Below are 13,140 nucleotides of genomic sequence, written 5' to 3'. Positions count from 1 at the left end.
AATTGGATTAAAAGGTCTTGACAGTACCTTCCTATTTTGAGATTTTAGGAGTCAGGTTTCCAGAATGATAGGTCCTGGCTAAGCTCCAGGTCCAAAACTCTTGATGGAAGGAAAACAGGGATAGAAGAAGAGTCTTGGGGAATGGCAATATCCTGGCCTCTGTCAGAAAAGGGAATGCCCTCAAGAAGCCCTGTGTTTGCAGAGGGAAGGACTATGAGGTGCATAACGGTAGAACAATTTATTCCAATTCCCTGGAGAATACAAAAATACAGGGAGACCTTTCTCTCTCCCTCCCTTCAGTAGAATAATGAGATGGGGAGGGGGGAGGGGGGAAAGAGGGCTCCCCCCCAGGGGAGCCTTTGGTCAGCGCCTCATCCCTTTCCAAGGAACAGTGCCAAAGTAAACATGGGCAGTGCCAAGCACCAACAGCTCAGGGTAGTGGAGCTGGGTATGCCTTTCTATAAAGCTCCCTTGGGGCCTCCTGATCCAGCCAGAACCAGGGCCAAGATGGACAGACGACGCATCACCTCCTCTGCCCGCCGATCCTATGCCTCTGAGGTTGTGGTCCGCTTCCCCGTCACCCGCCGCCTGGTTCCAGTCGCCCGGCTCACCCCAAGCAGAATGCCACCTCCAGTTCCCACTCGGGTTGACTTCTCACTGGCTGAGGCACTCAATGCCAGCTTCAAAGAAACACGGTCCAGCGAACGGGCTGAGATGATGGAACTCAATGACCGTTTTGCCAGCTACATCGAGAAGGTCCGTTTTCTGGAGCAACAGAACAAGGTTCTGGCAGGGGAGCTCAACCAGCTTCGGGGCAAAGAGCCTACCAAGCTTGCTGATGTCTACCAGGCTGAGTTGCATCGACTCCGGTTTCAGCTGGACCAGCTGACTGCAAGCAGTGCCCGGCTGGAGATCGAGAGGGATAACCTGGCTGAAGATCTGGCCACCCTGAGACAGAAGTGAGTAGATGGTTGTCTTAAGGGAAAAGGGAGGAGAGGGTGCTGTGTGACTTTGAATAGGGTGGTTGCCTTCTCTGGAATGAGGTGCTGGGTAACCGGGGGCTTTAATTTCCTCATTGGCAAAATGAAGGAATTGGATTAGGTGATCTCCGAGGTCCCTTCTCAGTTGAAATCTATGATTTTATGGTCTGTTTTCCCCAACTTAATAAGAGTAGTCTCTGCTTCCTGGGTCTGCCATGAGGCTGAGAAAAACAAGAAGAGATGAAGCTAGAAAAGGTAGGGAGAGCACTTTTCTTCCCCTGGGAAATTGTGTCTGATTCTTGGAGCAGAAGCTCATTCTGGAGAAGCCTGGGTTCCAGCAACTTTTGCCTTACTTAGGCATCTTGCTTGACCTCTCTGGGACTCAGGACTTTGTAGAAATCAAGAAGGGAGAAAGATGTGTCAGATGGAAAGAGAAAGTTAGATCCTGGGTGTATATGAAACTATAGTTCTTGGTCTTCAGACTCTGGTTGAGGGAGCCTATTAGTTCATTAGTCTGCTTATCCCACAGATTGTGAGTGTCTCACCTCTGTGAGCAGTCAGTCCTGTGCTGAGCCCACAGGGGAGATACACACCCCTCCAAGGGAGCTACCAGTATGACCAGGTGCAAAAGAGACCCATCCAAAATAGAAACAAGAATGGACTCAGGTAGAGCTATGAGCATCAGTACTAGGGGAATGCATGGGGAATGGAAGGAAGTCAGGAAATCAGATGGGAAGAATTAAGGAAGGCATCCTGGAAATGAGGAGGAGTCTTGAACAGAGCTGGAGAGGAAGGAAAGGAGAGGGCTAAAGAGTGAGGATAGAGTGGGATGCCAGGAAGTGTGGCAGACCACTGTTCACGTTATTCTTCATGGTCATTTCTAAGAATTTGGCAACCCTTTAATTATTCAATTAATCAATTTATACATACTACAGACTGACTATACCCTGTGGGCAGAGTCTTGTTCTAAGTGTGGAGGGGAGATACATGCATCGCCAGGGACTATCTGTATATAGATTGGAAAATAGAAGCTGGCAAGTCCAGAGAATGAATTGGGATGAGGAGCCAGTCTAAAGAGGCCCTGAGATGCTAGGCAGGAGTCTGAGCAGTACAGTAGGTCCAGGCTGACATCCAGATTTAGAGACGTATTCCTCACTCTGAGACCATGAGGACAATCTGCTCACATGCTCTTAATAGGCATGTTTTCGGATAGCCTGTGGTGCCCAGGGTTGAATGGGTAATAGAAGGAAACCCCAAAGAGAAACTTCTGGGCTATTGGAGGGGGCCAGAAGGAAAGAGGAGGGGAGGGAGTGTTTTATATGTGTACTATCATTGTGTAGGGAAATGTAGATGGGTTAGTGGAATAATACGTGCATATAATCCATTAACTAGCTGCATGACTTTAGGCAGATCATTCCCTGACTATGGATCTCCATTTTCTCATCTATCAAATGAAAGAATGGGAACCAGGTGTTGGCTGAGGACCCTTTTGGCCCCAAGAATCTATGACCAGGATTCTATCCAACGTGTGTTTGTGGGAACACGTGTACAGTGACAGGACCAAAGGTTTTGTCCTCACTTTAACTTCCCCTTTACCCCAGAGGACTGTTGGGGCTCTTCTCTCTGTAGCCTTCAAATGTCTGAGATCACTATGTAGCATAGTTGGTAGAGTGCTGGACCTGGAGTCAAGAAGACCTGAATTAAAATCCAACCTCAAACACTTCCTAGCTATGTGACCCTGGACAAGTCACTTAACCTCTATTTGCCCCAGTTTTATCTGCTGTAAAAATAAGGATGATAATAATAGCACCCCCTTCACCTGGATTTTTTGTGAGGATCAGATGAGATCATATTTATAAAAAGCACCTGGAGCATACTGGGTGTTTATTCCCTTCCCTGCAGGCTCCAGGATGAAACCAACCTTCGGCTGGAAGCAGAGAACAACCTAAGAGCTTATAGACAGGTCAGGGGATTTGGAGGGACTGGAGGGGACCAGGGTAAAAGGTGGTGGCATCCCCTAAACTCAACCTCTCCCTGTCCCTTGTCTCTGCCCCATCCCCTATTTCTGCCTTTGTTTCTCCCTAATCCATCATCCTTAAGTTCTGCCTTCTTTCCCTGTACTTGTCTTGTCTCCAGTCCTGTCTTTTGTTTCTGTTCTACTCATTCTTTGTCCTATTCTCTTGTCCCAGTGAAAAGCCCTGACCCTGGAAAACAGAAGCTGGGCCAGAGCTGAGGGATAAGCAGAGTGTGTGTATGTGTATGGGTAGGGCAGTGGGGGAGGGGATGTTATCCTGGGGTCAGAGCTGGTCCTCCTCTCCCTGCTGCAGGAGGCTGATGAAGCTTCTCTAGCCCGCCTGGATCTGGAACGAAAGGTTGAGTCCCTGCAGGAAGAGATCTGCTTTCTCAGGAAGATCCATGAAGAAGTGAGAAAACCAGGATGTGCCTGGATTTTCCTTCTCCTTGTATTCCCTTGGCCCCCAAAACACTGTCTTTCTGTATTTGTGTCTGTCTCTCTTTCTCTCCTCTTCTGGCCCTCTCCCTCTCTCTTCATTTCTCTCTCGCTGTCTCTGTCTCTCTCTGTCTCTCTGTCTCTCTCTCTGTCTCTCTGTCTCTCTCTCTCTCTCTGTCTCTCTCTCTCTGTCTCTGTCTCTCTCTGTGTCCTTTCTCTCTCTCTATATATATATCTCATACACACACAGAGAATTTTATCCACGTACACAATCACCCCCTGAACCCTCACCCGTCACCTCCCTTGTCAGATAGCTTTCCATTTTGGTGCCATATGCCCCAGGGTCCCTACCCCCAGGCAGGAAAGACAAAGACAAGAGAGGAGGCATTCCATTAATCTATATACTCAGGACACTTAGATTCCTTCCTACCCTGGCTAGAGCCATGATAAGTTCTCATTCATATTTCCCTAGCTTGTACCTGGGCCCCATTGCTTATCATCTCCAACCCCTCAGTTTCTGGAAAGGGAAGGGGAGGGATCAGTGAGGTGGAGGGCAAAGGAAGGTGCAGATCTAGTACCTGGGAGAAAGCCAGTCCTCCAACCTTTCCCCTTCCCCACCCAGGAGCTTCGGGAGCTACAGGAGCAATTGACCCAGCATCAGATACATGTGGAACTCGACACGGCCAAACCGGACCTCACTGCTGCCCTGCGTGAGATCCGAAGCCAGTACGAGGCTGTGGCCTCCAGTAACATGCAGGAGACTGAGGAGTGGTACCGGTCCAAGGTAGGCCCGCCCTCTCTCACCCTTCCTTCCGAGCCCCAGGTGCTCTAGCCCTGCCCTGTGGGTACATTTCCCTTCGTCTTCTCCCCAAGAGAAATGCCACTTTGCCCTGGTCCTATATTTGTGAGATACCTTGCTCTTTTTATACTTAGCATCTATCAGTTCCTGTCATAGTATCTGCTTGTTCTTCTGAGAAAGGAAGGGCATGGCAGGGGGTGGAGGAAAGAAAATAAATGGGTTTGGTGTTGGGAGGGTAGATACACTCCAGGGTATCTAGAGCTAATGGAATTTTGAGAGGGCACTAAGGAAGGAATCACTCCAACTAGACTCCTCCCTGGGTCTGCATCTTTTCCCTGCCACGTTTCCCCCAATGCCAACTCCAGAGTTTATCCACCCCCCACCCACCCACCCAAGTCCATTGATTCTCTTTCCTCCATCCCCTCCAGTTTGCAGATTTGACAGATGCTGCAGCCCGGAATGTGGAGTTGCTACGCCAGGCCAAGCATGAGGCCAATGAGTACCGTCGACAGCTGCAGTCACTGACCTGCGACCTGGAGTCCCTTCGTGGCACGGTGAGCAAGAGGGGGGGGCAAAGATCCCACTACTGAGCAAATGGGATCACACAAGCATGGATCAAGACAATGTAATCCCTGTGCTCACCCCCAAGGGACTGGACTGAGGGTGCTTAGGGTATAGTGCCCAGGGGTGGTGCCCAAGGGTGGCGTCCCAGGATGGATCCCATAAAGACATGAGTTATGGGGTTTGTTTGGGAAGAATGAGTCCCTGGAGAGGCAGATGCGGGAGCTGGAAGAGCGGCATGCCAGGGAGGCAGCTGGCTACCAAGAAGCATTGGTGAGGCTGGAGGAAGATGGGCAGAGCCTTAAGGATGAGATGGCCCGGCACCTGCAGGAGTACCAGGAGCTGCTCAATGTCAAGTTGGCCCTGGACATTGAAATTGCCACCTACAGGAAACTGCTGGAAGGAGAGGAAAGCCGGTAAGCTTTAGCTGCTGGTGCTGATTTGGGCTTCCACACTCTGGACCCTGACTAGGAGGTCCCATCCTCAGAGCCCTAAATAGCCATTTTGGTAGCCATGGTAAGCAGCACAAAATTCCCCATGGCAGCCTCAAAGATAGCTAGGAAGGCTATCATGGGGATGGATCAGGAAAGAGTTCATCTGTCATACGACCACAAGTATACTGTCTTATAGCTTTCTATTTTAACTAGTATTTCTTGTCAAGTCCAGTTGTTTCTATACTGCACAGGTATGCAAATATTGTCATCACTATCTAAAATGTGGTACCCTAGGGCAAAGACCCATTCACCCTGCCCTAGCTGTGGCTCTGCCCAATTAGACCTTCTCTCTATTCTCATCCCAATTTATGGACACCTTGATTTTATTCCTGTGACTTTTTGGCCCATTTGACTCCTGATGCCTCTCTCCTTGCACATCAATACCGGAATCTGCTTCTTTAGCATAAACAATGCCCACCTTTTTTCTGTGGCCTTTGGTGTCCTATCTGAAGTCCACCCTATCCTTACCTTCCCCAGTCTTTCCTTTTGTCCCTCTCCTTCCCTGTCATCACTTCATCATTCCCTACCTTTTCTCCCATTATTCCCCACTTCTCTCCACACATAATTGCTTCAAAATTCAGCTGCTGAGAATTCTTCATCCTCTTCCTCCTCCTCCTAACTTTTTTTCCACACCCTCCCCCCCCCCAAACTTCTAACCCCACTCTACATCATCACACCTCTCTCCCTTCTTCCTGGGTCCATCTCTTTTGGGTCTTCCCAGACTCAGAGGAAGAAAATGTGCTTACAGCATTCCTTTGATCCTAAACCCCCCCAATTCCCCACCGAGACCTGTCTGATATTATCCGTCTGGGAGGCCATGAGGTGGGGCAGGAGCCCATGGAAACCAGGGCACACAAAAATCCATGACCTTGGAGAAAGATCACACAGATTTCCCATCTCCCAGTCACTAAGTTTGGAAAGGACTGTTTGTGACTGGGATAGATAGAGGCACCCAAGGTTCTTTTGACCCTCACTTTCTGCCCTGACTTTCCCATAGAGCAAAGTAAGCTGGGGGGTCTCCTTCATGCCCAGACCCTTCCACTCCTGCTCACCTTGCTCATTCTCTGCTCCATTTCAGCATCACCATTCCAGTACAGACATTCTCCAATCTGCAGATCAGAGGTCAGTGGGGATGGCTGGAGTGAGGGAGTGAGGTGGGGTGTGAAAGCCTGGGGAGGGAGCAGACCTATTGAGGACCTTGATGAGAAAGTTCCTGTTGTTTTGTCTCATGTACTTGTTGGGGCAGCAGAACGCCATCTATCTGTTCTAGTGCCTATGAGGGAGGTAAAGAGGGTCTCCACCTGAAGGGCTATGGGGAGCACCAATGTTTCCTGCTAATATTAGCACCCTGGAGAATCCCCTGGGTGTCCTAAGACAGGTCCCAGATCACCTTCTAGCCCTTTCTTCAATAGACCTTATGGAATGAACTTCTAGACCCCTCTTGACTTACCACCTGTTCTCCCATCTTAGGCTCATTCTTTAGGGGCCTAAGTGGGAAACAGAAAGCAGTCTCTCATCTTCCCTCACCATTCCACCCCCCCCATCTCACATAATCCTCTGAGGATTTTTTTTGGAGGGGGAAGGCAGGGCAATTGGGGTTAAGTGACTTGCCCAAGGTCACACAGCTAGTAAGTGTGTCAAGTGTCTGAGGTCAGATTTGAACTCAGGTCCTCCTGATTCCAGGATCAGTGTTCTATTCACTGCATCACCTAGTTGACCCATGAGAATTTTCTAAGGGTGGGCTTCCTCCAATAACTCCAGGGAAGAAGAAGCAATGGGATATAGTGGATAAAATTCTGGGCTTGGAGTCTGGGAACAATCAGTAAATATTTTTTAATCACTTCCTATGTGTCAGGCATTGTGCTAGGTGTTAGGGATACAAATAAAAGAACAAGACAGGCCTTGCCCTCAAGGAGCTTACATTCTACCGGGATATACATGTTCACAGATGAGAAATATAATACTTATACACAATCATTTTAACATGGGGCTGGAAGGGATACAGTACCAACCACAGAGGGAATCAGGAAAAGCATCAGAACTGGAACTAGACCTTCAGGGGAGCTAGGGATTCCCACAGGCAGAAATAAAGAGGAAGACTTGAGTTCAAGTCCCACCCCTGTCACTGTGTGACCCATGGACTCGTACCCAGCCACTACCTCCAGCAACTTTCCTGGGATTTATCTATTACATCAAAAACAAGTTGGGATTTGCCTTGGCGGAGAAAGCTCTCCATTCAAACAGCAGGGATTTCTTCACTCTGAGAAAATCTCATTAATTACAAGGAAAAAGGCAAGGGATAAAAATAACAAATGAGGAGGTGGGTGGGGAGAATTACTAATTTTCCATGAAATCTCAAAATAATAGTTATCCTTGATATTCAATATAATGTAAATAGAGATCAGGCCTAATTTCTCTTGGCTCCCTGGCCCCACTTATAAAAATGAAAGGGTTAGATTCTATCACTTAATTAAATAATTAATCAGTCAGTTAACCGATGCTTACAAAATACCTACTGAGTGTCAGGCACTGTGCTACAAAAACAAAGAATGAAACAATCTCTAAATTTAAAGAGCTTACCTTTGATTGAATGAACAAGTTCATATTTAAGTAATAACAAGTACATATTTAATACATATATGCAAGTGCAAATACATATGTTCTGAATACACAAAATAGATATAAATAAAACAAATACAAATAAATACAAGGTAGTTGAAGGGTACAAGAAACCGGGAGTCAGAAAGGTTTTATATGGAAGGTGGTGCTTGAAGTAAGAGAGGGATTCTACGAGGCAGAAGTGAGAAGGGAATGCATTTCCAGATATGGGAGATGGCCAGTACAAAGGCATGGAGATGGGAAATGGCGTGAAGAACAGAAAAAGGCAGTTTGACTATATTATAAATACAAAAAGAGAAATAATGTATAATGGAGTTGGAAAGACAGGTTAGATTCAGGTCACATTTTGAAAGACTGTAAAAGCTAAATGTAGGAGTTTAAATTTTATTCTAGAGGAAGTTTATTTAGTAAGGGAGTGACTTGGTCAGTATGCTTAAGAAAAATCACTTTGGTAATTGTATAGAACAGAGGTGTCAAACATACTCAACAAACAGAGGTGTGCCAGAAGCAGATTAAAATGTAGTTGGGAAACTAAATGAAAAAATGCAATAAAACATAGATAACATTTCATTTTAAAAGTAGGTCAAAATGTGGTCATTTGGGATCTTTATGTATGGATGACTACCTTTCTCTTTGGGTTTGATGCTACTGGTGAAGAAGATGGACTGGGGTAAAAAAAGACTTAAGAGACTAATTAGAAGGTTATTGCAATAATCTGTTGATGAGAATTTGATCTAAGGTAGTAGCTGTCTGAGTAGGGAGTCAGGGTGGATATGTGTATGAGGGAAGGTACAGCGAGTGCTAGAGGGGATAACCAGAGTTTTTTGGGAGGAAGCCAGGTTTCAATGAGGACAAGTAGATGGAAGCAGTATGAGAAAAAGAGATCCATGATGGAGGGATAATTATTCATCATGAAATGGAAATTCCAGAGGGCACACTGAAAGAGGGGGGGAGGAATACTTGGAATGGAACATGGGTACGGAAAAGTAAGTTGAAGATAGCTTGCTCCTTCGTTGGGGACCAAAGATTGAGTAATACAAAAAAAGGGAAAAAATAGGTAGTGGGAATTGTTAGCCATAAGAATAGTAATGGGTGACCTCCAGGGAGTGTTTCATGACCCCTAAGGTCCTTTCCAGCTCCAGAATCTCTGAGCTGGAAGTGATCTGCTGAGGCCCAGGGATGTAAATTCACTGCCTTGACCAACACCATGCATTTATTAAGTGACAGAGCCAAACCTTGAACCTAAGTATTGTGATTCCAAGTTCAAGGCTTTCTCCAGTAAACATGCAAGTAAAACGTACATGCTAGTCCTTGAATATCCAAGGACTCAATCAACATTCAATTCCATAGTCACAGAATGTCAAAGCTGGAAAGGACCTTAGGAATCATCAAGAACTAGGATGCAAGTGAGGTCAACAGGGTCAACTGTGTCCAAGGTCCACAGAGAGGTAGCAGTAGACCCAGGACTCAGTCAAACCAAGCTCTTTTGTTGCCCAGTCCAGGATTATTTGTTTGTTTTTCTACCACATACAGAGTTTTTCTCCATTTTTTTCCCCTGGATCACTATTGGGTTTGTTTTAAGAATCTCCCCATCAATTCAGCCCTTGGCTTGGTCTTCTTATCCCTCTGGTTATACTGCACTGGGGGTAGTACAGAGAATTATGTCCCCAAGAGTTTCTCTTGTATTAAGTAAAGCTTTCTATTCCCTGTTCTTAATTTTAAAAACAGGCAGATGGAGTATTTAATCTTTATCCCAAGAGAGGGAGAAACAAAGTAATGAAGTTGCTTTTAACTTCTTCAATGTGATCCCTGATTCATTCTTACTATGAGTTGTCCTCCTTTGTCCTTACCTTTGTCCTCCATGTTTATGCTAAGAGGTATTTTTTCTTGGGGGCGGCAGGAGAATGGAATATTATCTTGGGGCTCAGCTTATATGACTGAGAGTGGGTGGTAGAGTAAGGTAGATGGGGGCCCTGGTCCCTAGAGTGCCTACCCATAAGAAAGTGGTCTTTTCTTGCTTGCAGAGACCAGCTTGGACACCAAGTCTGTGTCAGAGGGGCATCTCAAGAGAAGCATTGTAGTAAAGACTGTCGAGATGCGTGATGGAGAGGTAACTGACTGGAAGGCTAGAAAGAACCCTTTCCACCAGCCCAGTACCATGAGAATTCAGTATCTAGGGGTTTCCCAAGGGCCCAAGATGGAGAGGAGAGCAATAATCTGTGTCTCATGGGGAGGGATAATGTGGAAGGGAAAGCAATCGAAACCAGGCTGCTGCCTACTCTTCCTTTTCTTCCCAATTTGGTTCTAAGACTGTCTCTGTAACCTGTAGGCAGAAATATTATCCCTATTTTTATTTCTATTTTTTTTAAAGCAATTGGGGTTAAGTAACTTGCTCAAGGTTACACGGCCAGTTCTTTTTTGTGTGGGTGTTAAGTATCTGAGGCCGGAACCAATCCTGGGTCTCCCGACTCTGGGGCCGGCGCTCTTACTCACTGCGCCACCTGGCTGCCCCTATCCCTACTTTTAAAACAGAGTAAACTGAGGCTCCAAGTACCTAGATAATTTGCCCAAGGGCACACAGATAGTGTTAGAACCAGAATCTGAATGGACCCAGGGGAATACAAGTCATTAGAAGAATGATCCAAGTAAAGGAATTATAAGCCTGTCCCCTTCCCACATCGGACTCAGATGTGAGTAGGAAGGAGGAGTCTGGAGATACGGGTCTACAGTTTCCTAATCAGGGAAAAGATCCTTGGGCTGTGCCTTATCTTTCTTTTCCACCAAACATGTCCTATCTCTTTCCATCTAGGTCATTAAGGAATCTACGCAGGAGCACAAAGATGTGTGAAGTGGAGCACACCCAAATAGCCCCTACAGCAGGAGGCAGAGTAGCTGCCTTGGTCCCTAAGTGAGAAGTTGTAGGGTAGGCTATTTATCCAGATACCAGTCCCATAGTAAACAGTCTCCTCCCCTCCCCTACCCCTAGCCTCTTGGCCAGCTTTGTTTGTCTTAGGCTACCATCAGCATTAGGGCTGATGCTACACTTGTCAGAGTTTCTCAGTTTCTCCAGTCCCCTTTCCTACTCACTGGACAGGATGAGCCTCTAGTGTCTGTATTTCTGGCACTAATCATAAGGGGATGATGTTAAAGATGCTTAGAAATCAGTTTGGTTTAGGCTAGTAGGGAGGAGGATTGAAGCAGAGGGGAGAACATTGCTGGAGGTTGCTCCCCCCTGACCCTCCCCATATCGTTGTTTCTATGGCAACTATTGCCAGGGCACCAGGAAGCCCAGAGCTGTCATTCCTAGACTAGGGGGAGAGAAGGGTGGTGTTGGAGCTTGTGGGGATGGGGGGGGTAGTAGAGGGTTGTCTGGGCCCCTTATTACCAGGCTGCAAGAGAAGAAATAAGACCTACCAAGAGGAAAGCAGGGGTCCTCAGGACAAGGCAAGAGGCTCCTGTTCTCTGGCCCTGACCTGGGAGAGGCTGGGGATATTCATGGAGATAGTTATTACTCAGTTTTTAATCATTATAACACATTTATATAACTCACATATATATATATTTAAGGTTTACAATTCACCTTTGCTTGCAATAAGTCTGTGAGGTAGACAGAATTATTATCTCAATTTTAAAGACAAGTAAACTAAGGCTCAGAGAGCCTAAGTTCACACAGCTCATTTTAGAATCGGTATCTGAACCCAGGTCTCCTGACTCCAAATCCAATACTCTTTTCCTTTGTCTTCTGAGTTCTAGGAGAATAAAATACCCCAGTTGACTTCAAAGAGTCGTTGTTAACTCAGTATACTGTTACTTGTTATTCTCAGGACTTAGGATCACAAATGTCCAGAGAATCAGTGTTACAGTAGCCCCTTCTTTCCAACACCCCCCCATCTCCACCACCCCAGATGTGACTGTAGTAGAACCATTTAAGGGGATTTAGTTGGAAAATTCTTGTGCTTGGAGAAAGTCATTTGGAGTTCCATTCTTAGCGCTTCTAATTGAGAGGGAGGGACAGGAAGCAGAGTATTTTTTGGCACAGGAAAGTCTCTGGTATATGTGGAGGGAGAAAGGGGATCAGAGGTGGGGAGGGAACAGGGGAGAGAGTTGTACAGCTAATTCCCAGGTTTGGGGGTCAGGAGGGGCCTGAAGAAGTTTGAATGGACACTTGAGATTCTGATCTGTGAAAAGCGCTGGGGTGGAAACCTAGTTCAATGGAACCTTCTCTCCTTCTCCCTTTTTACTCAGTTGGAGCCAGGTGGACAGAGCACAGATCAGAATTCCCCTCATGCTTCACTAGCTGCTTCATCTGCTCTCTGGATCATGGCAATTAAGAGGTTAACATCCTCTCTCCCAAACTAGATTCTGTTGGGGAAAGTACAGCTAGAGAGACCACCAAGCTTAGGGGAGCATGTAGTCTTATTTCCAATGTCTCCTTCTTGCCCAGTCAAGGTTTCACTGTCCTTTTTATGTCACTGCACCTCCACAACCCTTCACCTTCCCCCATTTTTCCTTTATATAAATTAGATTCCAAGACTGACCTTGATTTCCCCTCCCTTCTCTCCCTCTCATAAATTCAAACAGGATGCTCTCTAATTTCCCATTTTATGTCATAAGTTTAAACTTTAGGCTCTCAAGCCAAACTTCGTAGAGTGTTCCTCTTCCCCAATAATTCCCCTGGCCCAGAAACAGTCATTCTAGGTACTGTGGGGGCTCCCGACACACTGCAAAGGCTGTTTAGATGATAGCCATACCTGTTCTCTATCTTCTCACACACTGCTTCTGCAGCACCTCCCTCCCTCCCTTGCTCCCACCACCCACACCAGCCTGGACCCCATTTTTAAAAATGGGAAAATTAAGGAGTAGATCAGGGGAAGAGATTAGGCTGAAGAGGCTTAGATTTAAAAATAGGGCTTGGCCCAGTGTGTTTCCTTAGCATTCCATAGAAGGCTTTTCTGGGTACAGGGTTGGTAGTGGAGGAATATTTGGAGCCTAAAAGGAGATCTGGGTGCATTCATTCCAAGACCGCCACTTCACACCAACAGGCCACACCTTGGAAGATAATGGAGAACCTTTCCTTTTTCTCAAGCTTCCTTTCACCATGACTTTTCTTTAGCTCTGTGACCTTATTGTCTTGCCATTGCTGACTTTAATCTAGTCAGTTGCAGAGGATAAATAATAAAGTGTGATATGCATTCCTTGGAGTGAGCACCTGATTTTGTATTTGAGAGGGAGGCACCA

The 13,140-nt window shown here is 46.4% G+C and overlaps 1 protein-coding gene across 1 annotated transcript; it reads left to right on the top strand.

Annotated features, from left to right (window-relative positions):
- The first annotated feature begins 441 nt into the window (after nt 1-441).
- GFAP (glial fibrillary acidic protein) lies at nt 442-13,097 on the top strand. Its single transcript, XM_069076152.1, has 9 exons — nt 442-959; nt 2,883-2,943; nt 3,308-3,403; nt 4,052-4,213; nt 4,657-4,782; nt 4,985-5,205; nt 6,362-6,405; nt 9,927-10,012; nt 10,712-13,097. Exons 1-9 carry the CDS (start codon nt 451-453, stop codon nt 10,748-10,750), a joined length of 1,344 nt encoding a protein of 447 aa, XP_068932253.1. The 5' UTR covers nt 442-450; the 3' UTR covers nt 10,751-13,097.
- The last annotated feature ends 43 nt before the right edge of the window (nt 13,098-13,140 follow it).

The sequence above is a fragment of the Petaurus breviceps genome, unplaced genomic scaffold (assembly GCF_028583685.1).
Source record: "Petaurus breviceps papuanus isolate PSGF00001 unplaced genomic scaffold, PetGlider_PUasm1.0 90925, whole genome shotgun sequence".
In the NCBI taxonomy this organism is placed as follows: domain Eukaryota; kingdom Metazoa; phylum Chordata; class Mammalia; order Diprotodontia; family Petauridae; genus Petaurus; species Petaurus breviceps.
Note: the sequence above shows the minus strand (reverse complement) of the source record. Positions and strands in the feature narration are given on the sequence as shown.